Source organism: Phaethon aethereus (assembly GCF_964289735.1).
Source record: "Phaethon aethereus genome assembly, chromosome: 2".
Taxonomy (NCBI): Eukaryota; Metazoa; Chordata; class Aves; order Phaethontiformes; family Phaethontidae; genus Phaethon; species Phaethon aethereus.
In genome coordinates, this window is record NC_138582.1 from 32,816,776 (window position 1) to 32,835,359 (window position 18,584).

The 18,584-nt window shown below is 41.2% G+C and overlaps 1 protein-coding gene across 1 annotated transcript; it reads right to left on the bottom strand.

The window, feature by feature from the left end:
- Positions 1-1,286: 1,286 nt before the first annotated feature.
- MRPL53 (mitochondrial ribosomal protein L53) lies at positions 1,287-5,160 on the bottom strand (the record flags this gene model as incomplete). The annotated part of the gene is made up of 3 exons (XM_082014644.1): positions 4,746-5,160; positions 3,149-3,261; positions 1,287-1,414 (listed from the first exon to the last, which is right to left on the bottom strand). Exons 1-3 carry the CDS (start codon positions 4,832-4,834, stop codon positions 1,287-1,289), a joined length of 330 nt encoding a protein of 109 aa, XP_081870770.1. The 5' UTR covers positions 4,835-5,160.
- Between the last annotated feature and the right edge of the window lie 13,424 nt (positions 5,161-18,584).

The window sequence follows — 18,584 nt, forward strand, 5'->3', positions numbered from 1 at the left end:
CTTCTCCAACGTAAGATATGACCTTGACTTCAGCATCCTGGTGAAGAAGCTGCAAAGAACTACCTTGACAGTGCTATTTAAAACAAAGTTGCTTTCAGAAAGGACAGTGTCCATTCACAGATCTCGGCAAAAGTAAGGTAAAACTAGTTTCAGATTTGTGCCCTAGATCGGCTGCAATTAACTTTGGAAATATATGTACTACAGTTTTATAGAAGTCAGGCATCTGATTAAAAACAGGTAGAACTAATGCCTCTCAATAGTACTGCACTTGCAGTCCTCAGAACTGGAACTTGAATTACACTTTCATTAGGAATTGAAGTAGAACAAAACTGATGCACATGAAATACACATGTAGTTGATACCTTCACCTGCACAGCTGGAGGAGAGCTTTGCAATACAGATGAGACACCTAAGCACTTACTTTAATAAGTAACAGGGTTGGACACATAGCTAAAACACCAAATAAAGCTCTCCCTTTGATCTTTATAAAATATTTAATGAAATCTCCCAAAAGCAAGCAACAAAAATATTACAAAACCGAACTTCAAGGATAGCCCTTTTCTCCAATTATCAAAAAAACTAACTTACTTTTCCCTTTGAGCTAAACTTAGCTACTTTTACGCAGGGTGAGTAGCTCTACTGTGTGCTAACAGTCCCAATACCTTGTTACTTTAATTTCTAAGCTAAATTTACATTTAGCAAATTTCATACTTCTTGAAAAAAGAGAGGAAGATGGCTGAGACTTAGCCACAGATGTATTATAAACACAGTATTACAAAATCCACTCTGTATTTGCAACTTGCTGTCCCTTAGCTAAGTCAATAATGAATATTTTCAAATTTTTCTTCAATTTTTTGTATTTAATAATTTTCAAAAATAATAACCACTCTAATAATATTTTGCATTCCACTGTATAGAAAGTTTGTAGGAAACAATGTCCAGAGATCTGTATTTACTGTAATATTAATTTAATAGCTAATGTGCATTATTCACATTTATATGCAAATACATGTGATATTAGTCCAACATGCAGACGACTGAGAGGCAGCTGCTTAGGAAGATGCATTCACACATCTTAAGCCACTCTGACCCACTAGTGTTAGAAGATCTGTTGATCCACTATATTTTTCTTCAGGTGAAGGGAGGGAACATTTAAATGGTTTGTTCTGCCGCATGTTAAACTGGTCAGTGTTTTGGCCATCTCTCTCTTTCAGGTTTTGTTGCATAGGAGAAAAGCCTGCTGTTTTTAATATACATAAATGGAAACACAGTTGTTTCTCTCTTCTTCAGGGACTCTTCTTCTTGCTTTTCTGTTCTTCCTTAAGTTCTTTTGCATTACACCTGGACCCCAATGCTGTTAACATTTCTATTGTCGTCAAGTTGGCTCCCTTCATTATCAATCGCTCTCCATCAGCTGTAAAGGGAAAAAAAAATTAATAAGTCACAAAGTCTAAGTCACAATTACTTTAGTGTGCAGCTCTGTTTTGTATAGATAAATCCAAATACCCTGTTCACCTTTGTCTGATTAGAAAGTATTGTATGGAATCTGATTATGCACCAGCAACAAACAAATGCATCAAACTGCACACAATACACATGTAATTTTCATTTCTGTATTGCATTATGGAAAAATCTGAAGCATTTGTCTAGATAAACCTATAGTAAGAACACATGTTTGATGAGAATGGCTCATATTATGCCCTCAAAGTCATCTAACAGAAGGCACAGAAGGCACTGGAAGGCATGATTTCCACACATGGCTCAGCATTTTAGCTGCATGTTGTCTACGGTCCGTTTAACTTACTTCTTTAGCCAAAACAACAAATTTGTTTAGACAATCTGGTGGTTATAATGTAAAAAAAAAATAGCATGCACTCCGATTTCTAAGATTCTGAAATGAATTATTTTTAAAAAGGGAGGGGACAGTAGAAGTTCAGTACTGTACCTAAGTTAATTATTTATTTTTGCAAGATTTGCAAATACAAAAGCCATACTGAAACCCATATAATGCAATACCATGCATCCAAGTACCAGCCCCATGTTTGCCATCTACAAGGGCTGCAAACTCTTCACCTGGAAAAATAATCAGCTCTTAGAAAACAAAGAATTCAGGGTTGTAGCTCTTGGCATTAGTGAAAGAAATTGTTTTGATTTTACGCTGTGAAAAACAATAAGCTTTACTGCTTAAGTCTTAATACATCACAGCAAGAGACAAGGATGGGAAACAGAGGCATGGGGGAGGGAGAAACAAGCAATGTCAACACTGGAATAACTAGACTTTCCTAAGCAAAATGAAGTACATTCAATTCTCTTGACATATCTACTGATTCACAAAATACATGGAAGTTTAAAGAAAAGGGGGTAGCAAGAATCAATAATAATGAAAACTTTAATGGGCTACTTGGCATATTGGTCCATTACAGCACAGCAGGAAGGAAGATGCAGCCAGAGAAAAGGACAAAAGCAGATTAGAGCCATCTGTTCACAGACTACAATCTGGGCTGCTTCCAGAACTGATGAAATTTCCACCAATTCCCTGCCTGCTCACTATACCCTCAAAGGAAACCAAGAAATTTGTTGTACATCAGTTGACCTCATTCTGCAAGTCCATCTGCATATGTATGATCTTACCCATACGAGCAGTTCCTTCAAACTGCATAGTAAGTTACTCAGTTGCATAAACAACTAAAGGTATTCAACTTTCTGTTCTCAAGGCCAAGATGCCTCCACCACACATAACAAACAAATTACAGAAAGTGAACAGATTCTTACATCAAAACAGAGCTACACTTACTTCCCTGGAACTGTACCTGATTGCAAGGTCACACAAGTATGTCACCACAAAAGTGTCACCACTCAACCCTAAAGTTAAGTCAGGTCTTTGACCTAAGATCCACCGGACCTAACTGTAGTACAAAGACGTACATACACATTTATCTAGACATCAGGCTGTTAGTGACTGCCCTCTTCCTTTTTTCCTCCCAGCTGTCCAACATCTAGCTATGGACTAGAATAAAAAAAAAACCAACCAACCCAGTAACCACAGTAAAAAAAGAAAAAAAAACCAAAACATAGAGCAGACAGTAACATCGTAACAACACAAACCTGGAAGGTCTTTTTTTGCCAAGATTAAAAATGAGCTCCTTACCAAACATAACATCTACAAGTGGTTCAGACCCATCATGTCTCACATCAGCAGTCACTTCACAGTTTCTATTAGTGGCCTGGATTCTTTTATGGTTTATGCATCCAAGAAATTTTCTGAAAATATATTTGAAAATATATTAAGTATGTTGTAGATAGAAATTATAGTAAGTATATTTCTAAAACTAATTTGAATATCTTGATGTTTCTGGCAACAAAACTTTAAATAAAACAGGATTTGTATTTAATAATTTCAGATACTTCTTATGATATAATCACTCTTAAAAATCCAAATGGATAGTCCGTATATGCTAACATGTAAAAAGCATACCAAAAAATTTCACAAAAATTCAGTGTATGCACTTTCTGCGCTTCTCTCAGCTGGGTTAGTAATAATATGAAAAAAAAAATCAGCAAAATAATTTTCACTTTTCTTTACACACTGCTTGCTTGCCAATGTTTTATTGTTTGGGTTTGAGACAGCATTTATTTATTTAACATCATCGGTCTCCTGTAGATTTCTGCAATGCATGACAGCCACTTGACATTCTGGTGGCTTAAAGACATTATAAATTAAGTTGGGTTACTAAGTTCTTTTCAAAAGTAGATGTGTCTGTAAAGCTATTGCAGAATGACATTTTACAATTGCTTGGTGCAGAATTTGTATCGCTCAAGAAGTGTAATTACTTCGATTTCCCCAACAGTTAATTACCAAGATACAGCAGCTGCTGTTGCCTCCTCTCTCTCCCATTACCAGCATTTGGACTAGTGGTTACAGACCCTCACCTATAGGCTCAGCAACTGAGAGGGGCATCTCCCTGGGTAGTTTGGTAAAGCTAAATGCACATACCTACATGCAAAGGTCTATGCTTAGGCACTGAGATCTTCTAAAAATCAGCACAGAATGAACGCTGTGTGCCTCCTGGTAACACCTACCATAAACAGAGCCCTTTTGACAAACTCAGTGTCTTCTCATTCTGAAACATTCTCATTCTAAGGTTCTGCCTAGACTGAGCTACAAAGTGCTGATAAATGCAAGCCTCTAAAGACAAACATCATGCAAGTTAAAGTACAGCAGATGCAGAAGTTTGGGAAAAGGAGGTTCTTCTCCAGAGAGAACAACAGATGCTGCTATTTCCCTCATGATTTACTTCCAGGATGTCTTCTTACTTTAGCTGGCCACAGTGACAGCAAGTCACAGGGCCCTGCAGCGACAGCAGTTCTAACGGCTTCGTTTTGCATCTGCCGCTGGGGCGGCCTCCCCCCGCCCGCCGCTCTTCAGGAACCCGCCACGCTCCCCCCCCAACCCTGGGCTCCTCGCCACGCCTGGGCTTTGCGGCAGGGCCTGGGGAGCACAGGCCGCACTGCGGGCACATAGAACTCCAGCCTCTACCCCGCAACCCCCCCACATAAATAAAATTAAAGGCAAAGAGTCCAGCTCTGCCTTGAAACGTACAGAACTCACGCCCCGGGCGTAGGAAGGGCGTTGGGTAGTTTACAGATAGGGGAGCCCGGCCAAGGCCTCCCCGCCGGGAGCGGGCCCTAGGGCCAGAGCATGCCCAGGCAGCCCCGGGGCCGGCGCTGCCCCTCAGCCCCCTCACCTCGTGCTTTCCACGTTGGACTCGAAGGGGCAAAAGCGGACCACGATACTCTTTACCGGCCGCAGCACCACTCGAATCCTGGACGCCATATTCTTTCTGCCCCCTACTACAACTCCCAGCAGCCTGCTCGCAGAGACAGGAAACGGAAGCGGGCTTGCCGTTCGCCCTGCAGGCGCCTGGGAAATGTAGTCCGCAGCGGCCTCCCCCTCGGGGTGTGGTCAGCGCCCGCCGCGCCCTTCATGGCAAGCCCTGCGGGCCCCGCCTCTGCTCTTGGTGGGATGCCGGCTGTCTGCCCTACAAGCCTCATACAACAGCCCGAGGTGCTTGGGGCCAGACTCATTCATGGTTGTGGACCAACTGACCAACCTGTCCCAGCTCCTCCGCTGACTCTGTAACACAATAGATACTGCTAGGAAAAAAAAAAAGGCACACTTTTTGACATAAAATTGACGTAAGAGTCCTCTCTGGGCTCTGCAGCAGCAGTAGCAGGCCCTTGTGCTAAGACTTGCACATAGGAGGCAGAGAGCAGAGGCTGTGGGGTGACACTTAAGGGAAGCTGTAGTATACAGTAATCATAAACTTCAGAAGGCAGGTTGGGTTTGTTTTCTTTACATTAAATGTACCACTATGATGTGACAGCTTTTGATGTCTTCCAGAAGTAGTTTATTTAATACAACTGAATCAAAAAGGATATTAACGAGGATAAGCAAGGAGCAGCCGATATGGCTAAGGATGAGTTAGAGGCAATACTTTGCAATGTAGCAAGCAGAAGAAGGATTTCTGCCCGGGGCAGAAGAGGCTCCTAGGAGGCAATGATACTGGAAGCAAATACGGGGTTTTTTTCAGATGGGTTAGATACAGCAGTTGCACACCTCGACTTTAAACAAAGGTTTTTGGAAGCTGGTGTTATGTCAGCTGTGTATTTTCCACTAGATGGCAGAATAAATTGAGAAATTTGTCACCCTGATAAATTGCTGCAGTGGTCTCATGACTTTGTTCTGCTCAAGAGCACCAAGATCATAGTGAGGGTTAGAGATAGGATGGAATAAACACAGCAGCAATGGCATTTAAGCATAGGTTGTGAATTTCTGCAGAATATTCAATATGGATCCATGCTTCTGATCTACAGGAACTGCATTAAATACCTAGCATCCCTTGTCATGGGTAACCTATTTTTAGAAGCTTATCTTTGTTTATTGGGAGTCCTTACTGTGAACAGAGAAAGACTTGTGGGTGATGTGATGATTGGAGGCCATCTTGGGCATAGTGATCATGAAATGATAGAGTTTTCAGTTCTTGGAGAAGTAAGGAGAGGGGTCAGCAGAACTGCTACCTTGGACTTCCAGAGGGCAGATTTTGGCCTGTTTAGGACACTGGTTGACAGAGGTCCTTGGGAGGCAGTTCTGAAGGGCAAAGGCATCCAGGAAGGCTGGATGTTCTTCAAGAAGGAAATCTTAAAAGGCGCAGGAGCAGGCAGTCCCCATGTGCCAAAAGATGAGCCAGCAGGGAAGAAGACCGACCTGGCTGAACAGAGAGCTTTGGCTGGAACTCAGGAAAAAAAAAGAGAGCTTATGACCTTTGGAAGAAGGGGCAAGCAACTCAGGAGGACCACAGGGATCTCATGATGTTATGCAGGAAGAAAATTAGAAGAGCCAAAGCCCAACTAGAACTTAATCTGGCTACTGCTGTAAAAGACAACAAAAAGTGTTTCTAGAAATGCATTAGCCACAAAAGGAGGGGTAAGGAGAGTCTCCATCCTTTATTGGATGTGGGGGGAAACATAGTGACAAAGGGTGAGGAAAAGGCTGAGGTACTTGATGCCTTCTTTGCCTCAGTCTTTAGTAGTAAGACCAGATGTTCTCCAGGTACCCAGCCCCTGAGCTGGAAGACAGAGACGGGGAGCAGAAGCCCCCATAATCCAAGGGAAAATAGTTAGTGACCTGCTACACCACTTAAACACACACAAGTCTATGGGGCCGGATGGGAGCTACCCAAGGCTACTGAGGGAGCTGGCAGCAGTGCTCACCAAGGCACTTCCCATCATTGATCAGCACTCCTGGCTAACCGAGGAGGTCCCAGTTGACTGGGGGTTAGAAAATGTGATGCCCAACTACAAGAAGGGCCGGCAGGAGGATCTGGGGAACTATAGGCCTGTCAGTCTCACCTTGGTGCTGGGGGAGATCATGGAGCAGCTGGATGGCCGGGCGCAAAATGCTGTATTGAATGGAGTTAAATTCAGTTGGTGGCCAATCACAAGCAGTGTTCCCAGGGGTCAGCAGTGGGTCCAGTTCTGTTCAATATCTTTATCAATGATCTGGATGAGGCGATCAAGTGCTCCCTCAGTAGGTTTGCAGATGACACCAAGTTGGGCAGGAGTGTTGATCTGCTGGAGGGTAGGAAGGCTCTGCAGCGGGATCTGGACAGGCTGGATCAATGAGCCAAGGCCAACTGTGTGAGGTTCAAGAAGGCCAAATGCTGGGTCCGGTACTTAGGTCACAACAACCCCATGCAACGCTACAGGCCTGGGGAGGAGTGGATGGAAAGCTGCCTGGTGGAAAAGGACCTGGGGATGCTGGTTGACAGCCGGCTGAACATGAGCCAGCAGTGTGCCCAGGTGGCCAAGAAGGCCAACAGCGTCCTGGCCTGTATCACAAATAGTGTGGTCAGCAGGAGTAGGGAAGTGATCGTGCCCCTGTACTCGGCACTGGTGAGGCCGCACCTCGAATCCTGTGTTCAGTTTTGGGCCCCTCACTACGAGAAGGACGTTGAGCTGCTGGAGCATGTCCAAAGAAGGTCAACGAAGCTGGTGAGGGGTCTGGAGCACAAGTCTTATGAGGAGCAGCTGAGGGAACTGGAGTTGTTTAGTCTGGAGAAGACAAGGCTGAGGGGAGACTTCATTGCTCTCTACAACTACCTGAAAGGGGGTTATGGTGAGGTGGGTGTTGGTCTCTTCTCCCAAGTAACTAGCGATAGAACGAGAGGAAATGGCCTCAAGTTGCGCCAGGGGAGGTTTGGATTAGATATTAGGAAAAATTTCTTTACTGAGAGAGTGGTCAAATGTTGGAACAGGCTCCCCAGGGAGGCGGAGTCACCATCACTGGAATTGTTCAAAAAACGTGTAGACGTAACACTTTAGGACATGGTGTAGTGGGCATGGTGGTGTTGGGTTGATGGTTGGATGTGATGATCTTAAAGGTTTTTTCCAACCTTAATGATTCTGTGATTCTGTGAACAAGCAATAGGATAAGAGGAAACAGACTCAACTTGCGCCAGGGAAGGTTTAGATTGGATATTAGGAAAAATTTCTTCACGGAAAGGGTCGTCAAGCATTGGAACAGGCTGCTCGGGGAAGTGGAGATATTTTTTTTTATACACACACACCCCCCCACACACCCCGGAGGTATTTAAAAGTTGTGTAGATGGGGTGCTTAGGGACATGGTTTAGTGGTGGACTTGGCAGTGCTAAGTTAACGGTTCGGCTTGATGATATTAAAGGTCTTCTCCAACCTAAACGATTCTATGATTCTGTAGCTTATACTAACAGTACTACTAATTTTGCGTATGATTTATAAACCAATTAATAGTTGTATACTGTTAATGTGATTTTGAGAAATAAACAACTCAGGACAGGTGCTTGCTTTATAATTCATTCTGAAATAGTAACTTTGCACATCAGTTAAGAAAAGCTTTTATGGGAGTGAATAAACAGATTCCCTAGTTGCTCTTTCCTCCTCTGCAAACATGTATTTCTATTGCCTGAGGTTAACAACTGCCAGCAGAAATCTTTGCTAAAATAATCTGCAGCATTTCACTGGCCGGGTACATACTGTGCCAGTTCCTGATTTTTGTAACTTAATTTCTTGAGGATAATACTGAAGTTTTTCAAGTTACACCTTCATATGAGACAGAGCAAAATCTTTACTTCACCTATTTTTCTTCCCTGTCTAATAAATACTACATTGAATACATGCAGCTATCATTTGGATTTTTATGTTGATTTAAAATATGCAGTTGCTTCCAGCAAAGAAAGTTCATTATCATAATAGCACAAGGCACAAAGATGAGCTGAAATGAATGGCAACCACCCAAGGTGAGCACCTGAGTCCTTGAGGTCTGGAATCTGTGCTTGAATCTCCAGGTACATAAAATGTGTATATTTTTACTCTAAAGGTCCTTGTGCGCAGTCATCCACAAGTATGTTCCCATTTGACAGAGCTACCTGTAACAGAGATGTTATCATAATTTAAGAAGGAACAGATTTCCAGAAGTGGAGAGAGGAGTCATATTGGAATTTGAACTACATATTCAAACACTTCCTGAAGATTTGTCTGTGCTTTGGATAACTTGTTACGGATTTTGAGGAGTTCAGCAGCATATTGATATTTGTACCACCCTGCTAAGGGCATACTTCAATGTTGTGAATATTGTAAGCAAAGCAGTTTGTTTTCACTGTCTTCTGCTAAGAATAGCCATGCCTGCAGATTGATGTCTTAAGTTATTAGTATTGTCAGCAAATTTTAATAATATTGCTCAGTTGAAGTGGTGACCAGCCAATATAGTCTCTCTGTGCACTTTAATTCTTTCCATGGCAAGAACTTTCACCTGATTTTCTACAAGCTTATTTAAGCACCAGTTTTAACTTCTATTTTTATAGACTTCAACAAGGTATGTAGGCATTACATAAATGTAAGCTGTAGAATACACAGATAGAAGTTGAAACATAGAATGTCCAGTCAGCAGGCGTAGAGGAACTAGATGTCAAAACAGGAGATTTTTATCTAACCATTTACTGTAACTAGCTTCATTTCATTTTATCTATTTATTAATGTAAGTAAGGTATCTCAAGAGAGTCATTATAAAGAATTCTTACCACCTATGTGACTAGAAGTCCATACTTCTGTAAACTTGAAAACATAGCGACATCAGTGACATGCTACTAAATTTAGTATTGTAATTCCAATATAAAAGTGGTCTGCATAATGATAAAAATATTATCTATTGTATTTAAATATGCCACAACATCCTTCACATGAAGCTCATTCTATGTTTGCAGTCCTATGCTCAGTTACAAAAAATACCCACATGAAAAACCCTAGTAACTGGATCATGAATCTGTTGGTCCGACTTATCAGAGTAAGAGAGATATGTTTGGTTAAAAGCTTGCATAGCATAGGAAGAGTATGATTCAATTTGCTTCACACACAAGAATTCCAGATGCAATGCAGTTGATATGCACAGACGTACTGCAGCAACTAGTAGAATAAAGATCTGAGCCATTTTGAAGTATTTGTCAGGTATCTCCTTAAGTGATTATAATAATACTGTAATAATTACATTATTCTATACTAATTGAAGTAAACATGTCAGAAGATAGAGTAGAACAAATAAGATAATGCAGGACTTGTTATATACGCAGAAGCTACATTATATAAACAATAGGCAGCAGATGACAATTTAGATAGGTATTCCCAGGGAAATTATGTTACACAGATGAAATTAGGAATATGGAATGCCATACAAATAGCAAAACTGGTGAATTTTATTTAAGCATGTATTGCCAGTTAATACAGGAGTGAAGCAAGTGTCATTGCATAAAGCAGTGGTTTTCAACATGCGGACCCTTAGTCTTCTGTGGACTATTTGTAGTGGGTTCATGGAGGATTATTTTAAAAATATGATTCTTACTGTTGGTAGGCTTCCAGTCAGGATCAAGAAGTCTCAATGTCCACTTGAAAATTGTGAGGATCCACAGATCAATAAAGATTAATCACCATGGTGATTAATTAAGCGGTCACTGTTCAGCCCTGACAATGAGAGATAGCAGAGCATTGGTTACTAGGCTAGCTCCAAATGGTCAGATTTTCCAGACAGGGTTTCTTAATGTTTAGAAATATCAAAGATTCTTCTCTGCATCACTCCAACCAGAAGAAATCATGGCAATTTTTGCTCGGTCTTGAATTACTGATAAAATATCCACATTTCATCCCTCTTTAACCACATTAGCTAAGTTAAATATCTCAGCACCCTTAGGATAACCAACTCAATTCTTACTTTTATTCACTTTCTTGTGAGAAATATATACATGTTAAACAGAGAATGTATGAGTCAGAGATTTCAAACACTTGTGTTTAGCTTTGTGCACATAATGCTTTTGTTCACATATTGAAGTTGCTTGATCAAATTTCACTTAGGTGAGTCACATTTCCCTCTCTGGTATTGGCTGATAAAAATTAACCAGATGAATCAACACTATAAAACTAGAAATATTCACAGTACATTTATTTTTATGCTGTTTTCCCATTTTAAAATGAATTAGCAATGTATAAAGATATGATATTAAGGATTATAAATATAATTTATTTTCCAAGGACCACTTCTAGCAGTAAGCAAATTCATCTCTGCTTCTCAGAGCTTCATGGAGAAACTTAGTGAAAATCAAACATTTTGATCAGGTATCCCCACGCTAAAATAGCTCTACAGTGATTCAAGCAAATATTCAAGGGATAACCTTTTCAAAATGAAGGCAGAGTAATTGTGAACTTAGCCACATTTAGTCAATCTCCATCGTGCCTGCAATGAGGGACTATACATTCATTAACTGTCTACTGTAGTCCCCCCAACAAGTCCATATCACCAAACAAACAGTAAACCAGCATTTTCCAAAGAGGCTTTTTCCTGCAAAATGAATCAGTACTGTGTTGACAGTGTGAAGTTCGGGGATACAAGCTGTCATTGCATATCTATCCCTTGTACGGTGGTAATTTGGTTAATTGGCAATACTAGAATTAAGGTGATGTCTGACTGTTCACAGGCCACTCCCATGCTACAGGCACAAAACAGGTTTGTCTCCACAGACACTCCATTGTCCAAACTAATAAGAATGATGCTCTTGCCGTTGTGAAATATGTTCATCTGATACGTGCGATGAAGTGTAATCTTCTGTGCTTTTATGGATTTCTCCTGCACCATAAAAAGGGGTATTTTACAGGAGAAAGTTAAACTACTTTGCTGGTATATCAGCTCAAACCAGTTTGACCACTGACCGCATAGTATTGTGTAAAGAGAAACTTGTAAAGTGCATGCATAAGGTTTGGGGTCATCCTGGGGGCACGCCGAGGAAGATTCGAGAAGACTCTAGAAGGAGAAGAGGGCATGCGCCGAAGAAGACACGCCTGTTCATTAATATGTATTAATGGATAGGATATAAACCAGGAACAGGAACTGTACCGCGTGCATCTTGGTGGAGTGGAGACTCCCGGCGCACCCAGCGCTGTTTGCTTACCTCTATTCGCTTAATAAATTGTAAATTTGAATTGGAATCCTGTTTGGGACTAAATCATTTATCACACCATGACTGTGCAGAAAGGAGCCCACCATTTGAGAAAGGCAGCAGTGAACAGCAGAGGCAACTGCCCGTGGCTTCACACAAAATATGTTTATGGCAGCAGACAGCTCCCGTGGAATAGTTGTGATGAGCCAAAGGTCTCTGCTGCCTTATCCTGCACTGCCCGCCGTGGCTAGCAACCCAGCTCTGCCTTGTGTGGGGCTTTCACATAACCATCTGTAATCAAGCAGAGGTAATCAGCTCAGAAGAACAGATTTCTTCTCCCAGTCTTATACAAATATATATAATCTATTTCAGCTGTTGATTTGTGCTATTTGGTAGTGATGCATCTAAATTTTAAATCCTCTGTGCTTCTCACTGTCTTAATAAGCTGTTCCTGCCTCGCCCTCTCCGGGCGCTTTCAGAACATAGTCAATACCTATAAACTCTAATGATGTGATGGGAAGTTTCATCTCATTAAAGTGCTTCATGAGGGGAGATTTCTTTAGTCCCTTTCGTGATTTGTGTTCACAGTTTCTGACCTTTAATATCAGTGTTGTCTCACCAATATGTTGTGTGGCCCTGGGGAGCATACTCAAGTATGTCACAGGACTTGACTTACTAGGGAATTTTTGCTTTATGTTATACACCTTCCTTACCCACTGTAAGAGTATTCTCATCTTTTTATAGATCACTGCAATAGCTCAGCGAGTAAAATAGTTCTAGAAGATCAGGTTCTGGAGAAATTCCTTATATTACGTTCAGATATTGCATCTCTACCATATTTTTCACAGTACTTATGTCAGTAATGCAATTTTTTACTCTTTAATGGTACAATTCATCAGTAAAGACCAATTAGCTTTAGGAATACCATAGCTGTCAGGTTGTTTTCCGCTGTTCTTATCATACCTGTGTTTCTGACTGTGTCATGTTGCTAAGGTTTCTGGAAACTGGGTTATGACTCATCCTCTTTCTCCCTCTTAGAGAAACTCCAGGAGGCTTAAAGGGGGTCACAAAATAAAAATATAAGTGAAGGAACAGCTACCCAGCTTCCTGACTCTACAATACTTCAAAGAGTCCACATACTTCAAAGTGTCGAGGGATTGTGGGCATGAGATGACAGTAGGTTCCCAGGGCATCCCATTGTTCCTTTGCAGGCCAGCAATGCTGGCTTCAGCAGTCTCTCCTGGACCTCCTGCTGCTATATATTCATATTAACCAGTCAGCCCCGTGTTAGCACAGCCTCCCTCCACTCAGGGATGCAACCCCAGCATAACAAATTGTACTTGAACAGCTTGAGAGCTGCAGGTGGCTAAAGAGCCCCAAAACTGCCACCCACCATCTAAAAGCAGCCAGCAGTTTCCAAATTTGTTTTAAGTCTTTGCAGGTAGTAACTAGAAACTTTTATCATTCTCTCCATCTAAAAATATGAGGCTGCTGCCTTCTTGTCCTAGGAATGTGGAGAGGGCAAGTCAAAGGAGGGAATGATGCTGAAAGGAGTCTCACAAAAACGGATGGGGCCAGAAAGAAGCTGTACTCAAAGAAATACAAGTCTAAACCATTCTCCATTCTCTAGTGTTCTCCATCTCTCCATTTAGTGTTGCTAAAATTTCATTTTACAAAGAGAAATGGCTGATCAAGATTCTGATCCTCATCAGAAATTTGCTGAAGCCACCAATGACTTTACTAAAACTGATAATTTTTGAGTGATACTACACACTTTTGCACAAAAAGGCTCTTTCTATCAACATGAGGTTTAAATATATGCGTAACTGGCTCCACATTACTTGAGAATGGTCAAATTCTTGGAGCAAAAAAGCAGGAAGCTATATGAGGAGAAATGCCATGGGAATGACAACTTTTTATGTATTTATGAAACTTTTCCATTAGGAAAAGTAGTCAAACGTGAAGCAGTCTTAGTCTGCTTTCACATATGCACTTTTCTGTAGGATTCACACGGCGCAAGGGTATGCATGAAGATACATAACATCTAGATGAAATACAAAAGTGTTGTCAATCCCTTTGGTTGGTATCGATATGTTAAAGAGGTTCCTCTGCCTGTTTAGGAGCCTGATGTGACCTGAACAATAGTGGTCAGCAAGTGCTTGAGACCTTGGCTGAAAAGGCTCATGCTTTATCTTTTTGGTAACCGTTCCAGAGGAACACTGGATGCAGTGAGCTGAAAAAGACATTTTATCCCAGGTGGCATTCAGTAAAGAGGTATCTCAGTTAAATAAGTATGCTTTAAAGCCTTTACATATTGTATCAATCACAGTATCAGAATGAAGAAGTAAGTTGCTTGAAAACTGCTGATTAATGGTGAAAGCTAATACTGGCACAGAAGAGAGAAACAAGGGATAAACTGCCAACCTAATTATTGAGTTGTGACCTAGAAACTACTGAAGTCAGGCAACCAATAATGATAGAGGAGGAACCGAAAAAGCCCCCCCAAATAATTAGCCAGTGTCATGTTACGTGATTTTCAGCAGTTTGATAATGAAAGACAAGTAACCACAACCAACTCAGAAATACATCAGGCTGATGGTGCCTTGGAAATGCATTAGGTGGCCATGGGCACCTACTTGCATATTGCACCAGCGTTTTTGCAGACGGTTCTGATGCTCTCTGTTGCTAATATTTCATTGCAATAAGGATCCAGGCTTACGTTAGGGTACATTGATTGAATCCACTGGTGTTCTGCCACAAAATACAACCCTTCCTAAAGTGGCCCACAAGGCAGTGATTCCCTGGGTGATCCTCTTTGAGGCCATGGGAGCTGACTTCATAGGGTTTTGTTCAGCAAATGCATTTGGCACGGTTCCCCTTCTTCTTTCCTGTGCTAAGGGAGTGATTTTTCTCTGCAAATAAGGGAGGAAAGATTAATCCAAAACCTTCCCTGCATATTAAACATGTTTAGGCATGTTAACCTGTCTCTCCGTAGTTTCTGGGATGGCACTGGTCAACTACAATACCTGTGCTCACTTAGAGTCAATGGGTACTCACCATTAAGTTTATCCAAGTGACATTGGATCAAAATTCTTGTTGAAATTTCTGAATACAGCTAAATAAAAACTCCAAATAAAGGCCTGTACAGCCTTCTAACTAATACCTATTTAGTATGAACTCCTTATAAAAATGCCAAGTGCCAAAGAAGTGATGACTGTGTCTAATTGTGCCAACACTATGTGGAGCTCACTTATACTTTGCAGCTAGACAAGTCATGTCAGATTTGCTTTAATAGATTTTCCCAGAAAGCATTTTCTCAAACTGGTGCACAGCTGAACAACCAGAGCTTGTGTAATTCTTCTCTTGGATGTTTCACATTTCAGCCCTCTAAATGTGAAATTCCAACTAAAGTAACAGAGCATGTAATGTTGGCAATAGAAGCAGGTAATGTGAAATTCATACCTCACACCTGCTTTTCTGTGCCACTTATGCTGTGCCAAAATGCTACTCTCTTGTTGGAAGCTAAGCAAATATCAGATGCCTTTCATTTCCCTGACATGTGTGCCACATGCCACAGTGTGCTCCAAGTCTTATTTGCATTTCAAGAAGAAAGAATCAGTCTTTTGTGTGCTTTTATTGCAGTCATCACTGTTGTAAGGGTATTTCTTTCCTGGCAGGAATAGATTGCCTAATTGGTCTTGTCCATCCAGGTGTCTCTGTTTTTTTCTATATTATCAACCTGTTTGTAAGACTTGTGCTGCCCTGATTTCTTTTCCTAGTGTCCTAAACATGTCTGATGAAGATAAGAAAATAGAAGGTAAAAGGAACCCCATGTTTTTTTCTTTGCTGTATTTCTTGCTTCTTCTACTGGGTGCTAGCTGTTTTGCTTTGGGGCAACATTGATCTCCGGAACTCCAGAGAGTCTTGTATGACTTAAATGTGGCAAGCTAGTTACAACCATTGCTGTGTATTTAAAAGATGCAGGACTTCCCTACTGCCGCCTAACTTCCCTGTTCCTTGCAGCCACAGGCAGCCTGGGAACATTCTTGACTAGACTTCTGACCTTGGATTTCTTTGGTGGAAGATGAAGAATGATGGCAGAAGAAAACTCTCACTGGGCACAGTGACAACCCCCTCTCTGACCTTTGTTTTTAAGAATGTGTTCATCTCTGCTTCTGCTGAACTCATGCAGAGATTCAAAAGGATCCCAATGAAAAAAGAAGTGATAGAGTGCTCCACTCCTGGTGCTTAGTGCTATTTTAGACAGTGGGTGCATCCTGCCTGGCCTCCAGCTGCCCACTTTATGGGAAGGTGTAGCTCTTCCCAGAAGTCCCATGTCATATCTGCCAGCCCATGCAGATGACTTGGATATCCCAAAGTACCTCCAAAGCATGTCTTAAGAAGTGCACTTACATTGATGGATTCTGTAAGTATAGCAAATATTGTAATTTAATTCACTGGAGGTGAGAAAAAATTTGGACTGATCTCACAAAAATTGTAGCTCTCTTCAGCAAGGTTTTTACAACATAAGATTCTGGTATTAGGAAACCAAACAGAATTCAGTCCTATTAAACGCCTATCTGCAAAGATCTACAAAAGAGGAAATGAAATAATTTTTGTGTGTGTGTGTGTTTTTCAATCTTTCTTTGGAATGTGCGGTTGGTTCATGAGTAGAGATTGGCGTACCCAATAACAAAAATAAAGGGGGATAGAGTATGTGTTAGTGCTATTATTGTTATGGAAAGTCAGAAAAGAACTGATAGTTTGCTTTTAAAATATTCTCTTATATGTGAAAAGGAAAGGTCAGTGATAAATGATTTCAAGTGAGGAATGCAGCTAGATTTGGAGGATTTTCTGGGAATGTGATTTCTTAACAAGCAGAATGAAAGTAAACAAATGGCATCAGCCTGTGAGTTAGATGTCAGCGAAGATAGCTGTTGACAAGTTAGTCGAACTCTGTTGCTAGTACTTAACTGCTAGATTAGGTCAGAATGGCTGAACATGCTGTCAATGGTGTCACCAAATTAGATCATTTGGTGGTCATTACCTTCAGCTTACAACTTGCCTGCTGTGCTTTCCCAGTTAGATATAAAATCTATTAGCTCCTTCTTGCCTGCCTGGATGAATTTCATTCACTTGCTATGAGAAAGGAAGATCTCTCCAGCTCCCAACCACAACCAACAGGAACCTGTTTTTAACCTGTTGGGTTTTTTTTGCTTTCCCATGAGCCAGCCCAGGTGACTAGTCTGGCCATTGCTACTCACAAACAACTTGCTCTCTACAACTACCTGAAAGGGGGTTGTGGCGATGAGAGTGTTGGCCTCTTCTCCCAAGTAACTAGCAATAGGATAAGAGGAAATGGCCTCAAGTTGCGCCAGGGGAGGTTTAGATTGGATATTAGGAAAAATTTCTTCACTGAGAGGGTGGTCAGGCATTGGAACAGGCTGCCCAGGGAGGTGGTGGAGTCACCATCTCTGGAAGTGTTCAAAAAACATGTGGATGTGGTGCTTCAGGACATGGTTTAGGGGACATGGTGGCTCTGGATTAATGGTTGGACTTGATGATCTTGAAGGTCCTTTCCAACCTAGTGATTCTGTGATTCTGTGATTCTGCTACGATAAGATTTTTGTGCAGCGTTGGAGCAGAGTGGGCTTCACCTGCAAGACAACTCCTAGCTAAAGACTCCTCTTGTAACTTGCCCAAAGGGTTACTATGGGGCTATACTGTACCAGGTATGTTTTTGATCTGCTGAGTAAAAGCTATAAATATTTCAATTCACAGTGGTTTAGAATTTTTCAGAGGGGAACTTCAACTTCATGATGTTTAGTTATTATATGTCATCAAAAAGCATAATTGGGAGATACGAAAAAATAACATGTGTGTTAGGAAAGGAGAAATTGTGGTATGGATTCAACATCTTATGAGCAGGGAGAATAATGGGAGTTAACTACCCCATCATAAGAAGCACACTTCAGATGGACTCTTTTGGCCTTTCAGGTCTAGCAATACAACAGATCCAACGTAGTTCAGTTGTGGTGGTAGTAATGAACAGGCTTGAAGAGTACAGAGAGAAGAATCACATCTTTCCCCTTTGGATGCCTTTCTACAAGATTTCAGTGTTGCTGGTTGCCACCATGTGAAGCCGTCATCTTGGGTCAAAGGTAGAGAAATGTTCTGATGTGTCTGGGAAGTGCCATCCTGCCCTGGGATGGCAGATCTTAACCGGAGTGAAGCAACTCCTATCCAAAAATATGTGTCCATATTTGCAGCCTCACAGTTTGCAGCCTTCTTCATTCAGCTATTATCCAGCAGGTTTTTGTTGTTGTTATAACAAAGGGCTTTTGTGCTCTTTGGATTTAGCTAAACAATCAGATAATTTGATGAAGCACCATGGGTGGAAATAGTATGTTTTTTCCACTGCACAGTGCACTGTAATAATAGTAGTAACAATACTGTTATTAATGATAAAATTGTTATTTATGAATTGTTATTATTATTATCCTGGTAATTTTTCTTTTTTCCTTGAATATGCTCAGATGAATGTTCCTTAGATAATTAGACTTCCAGGC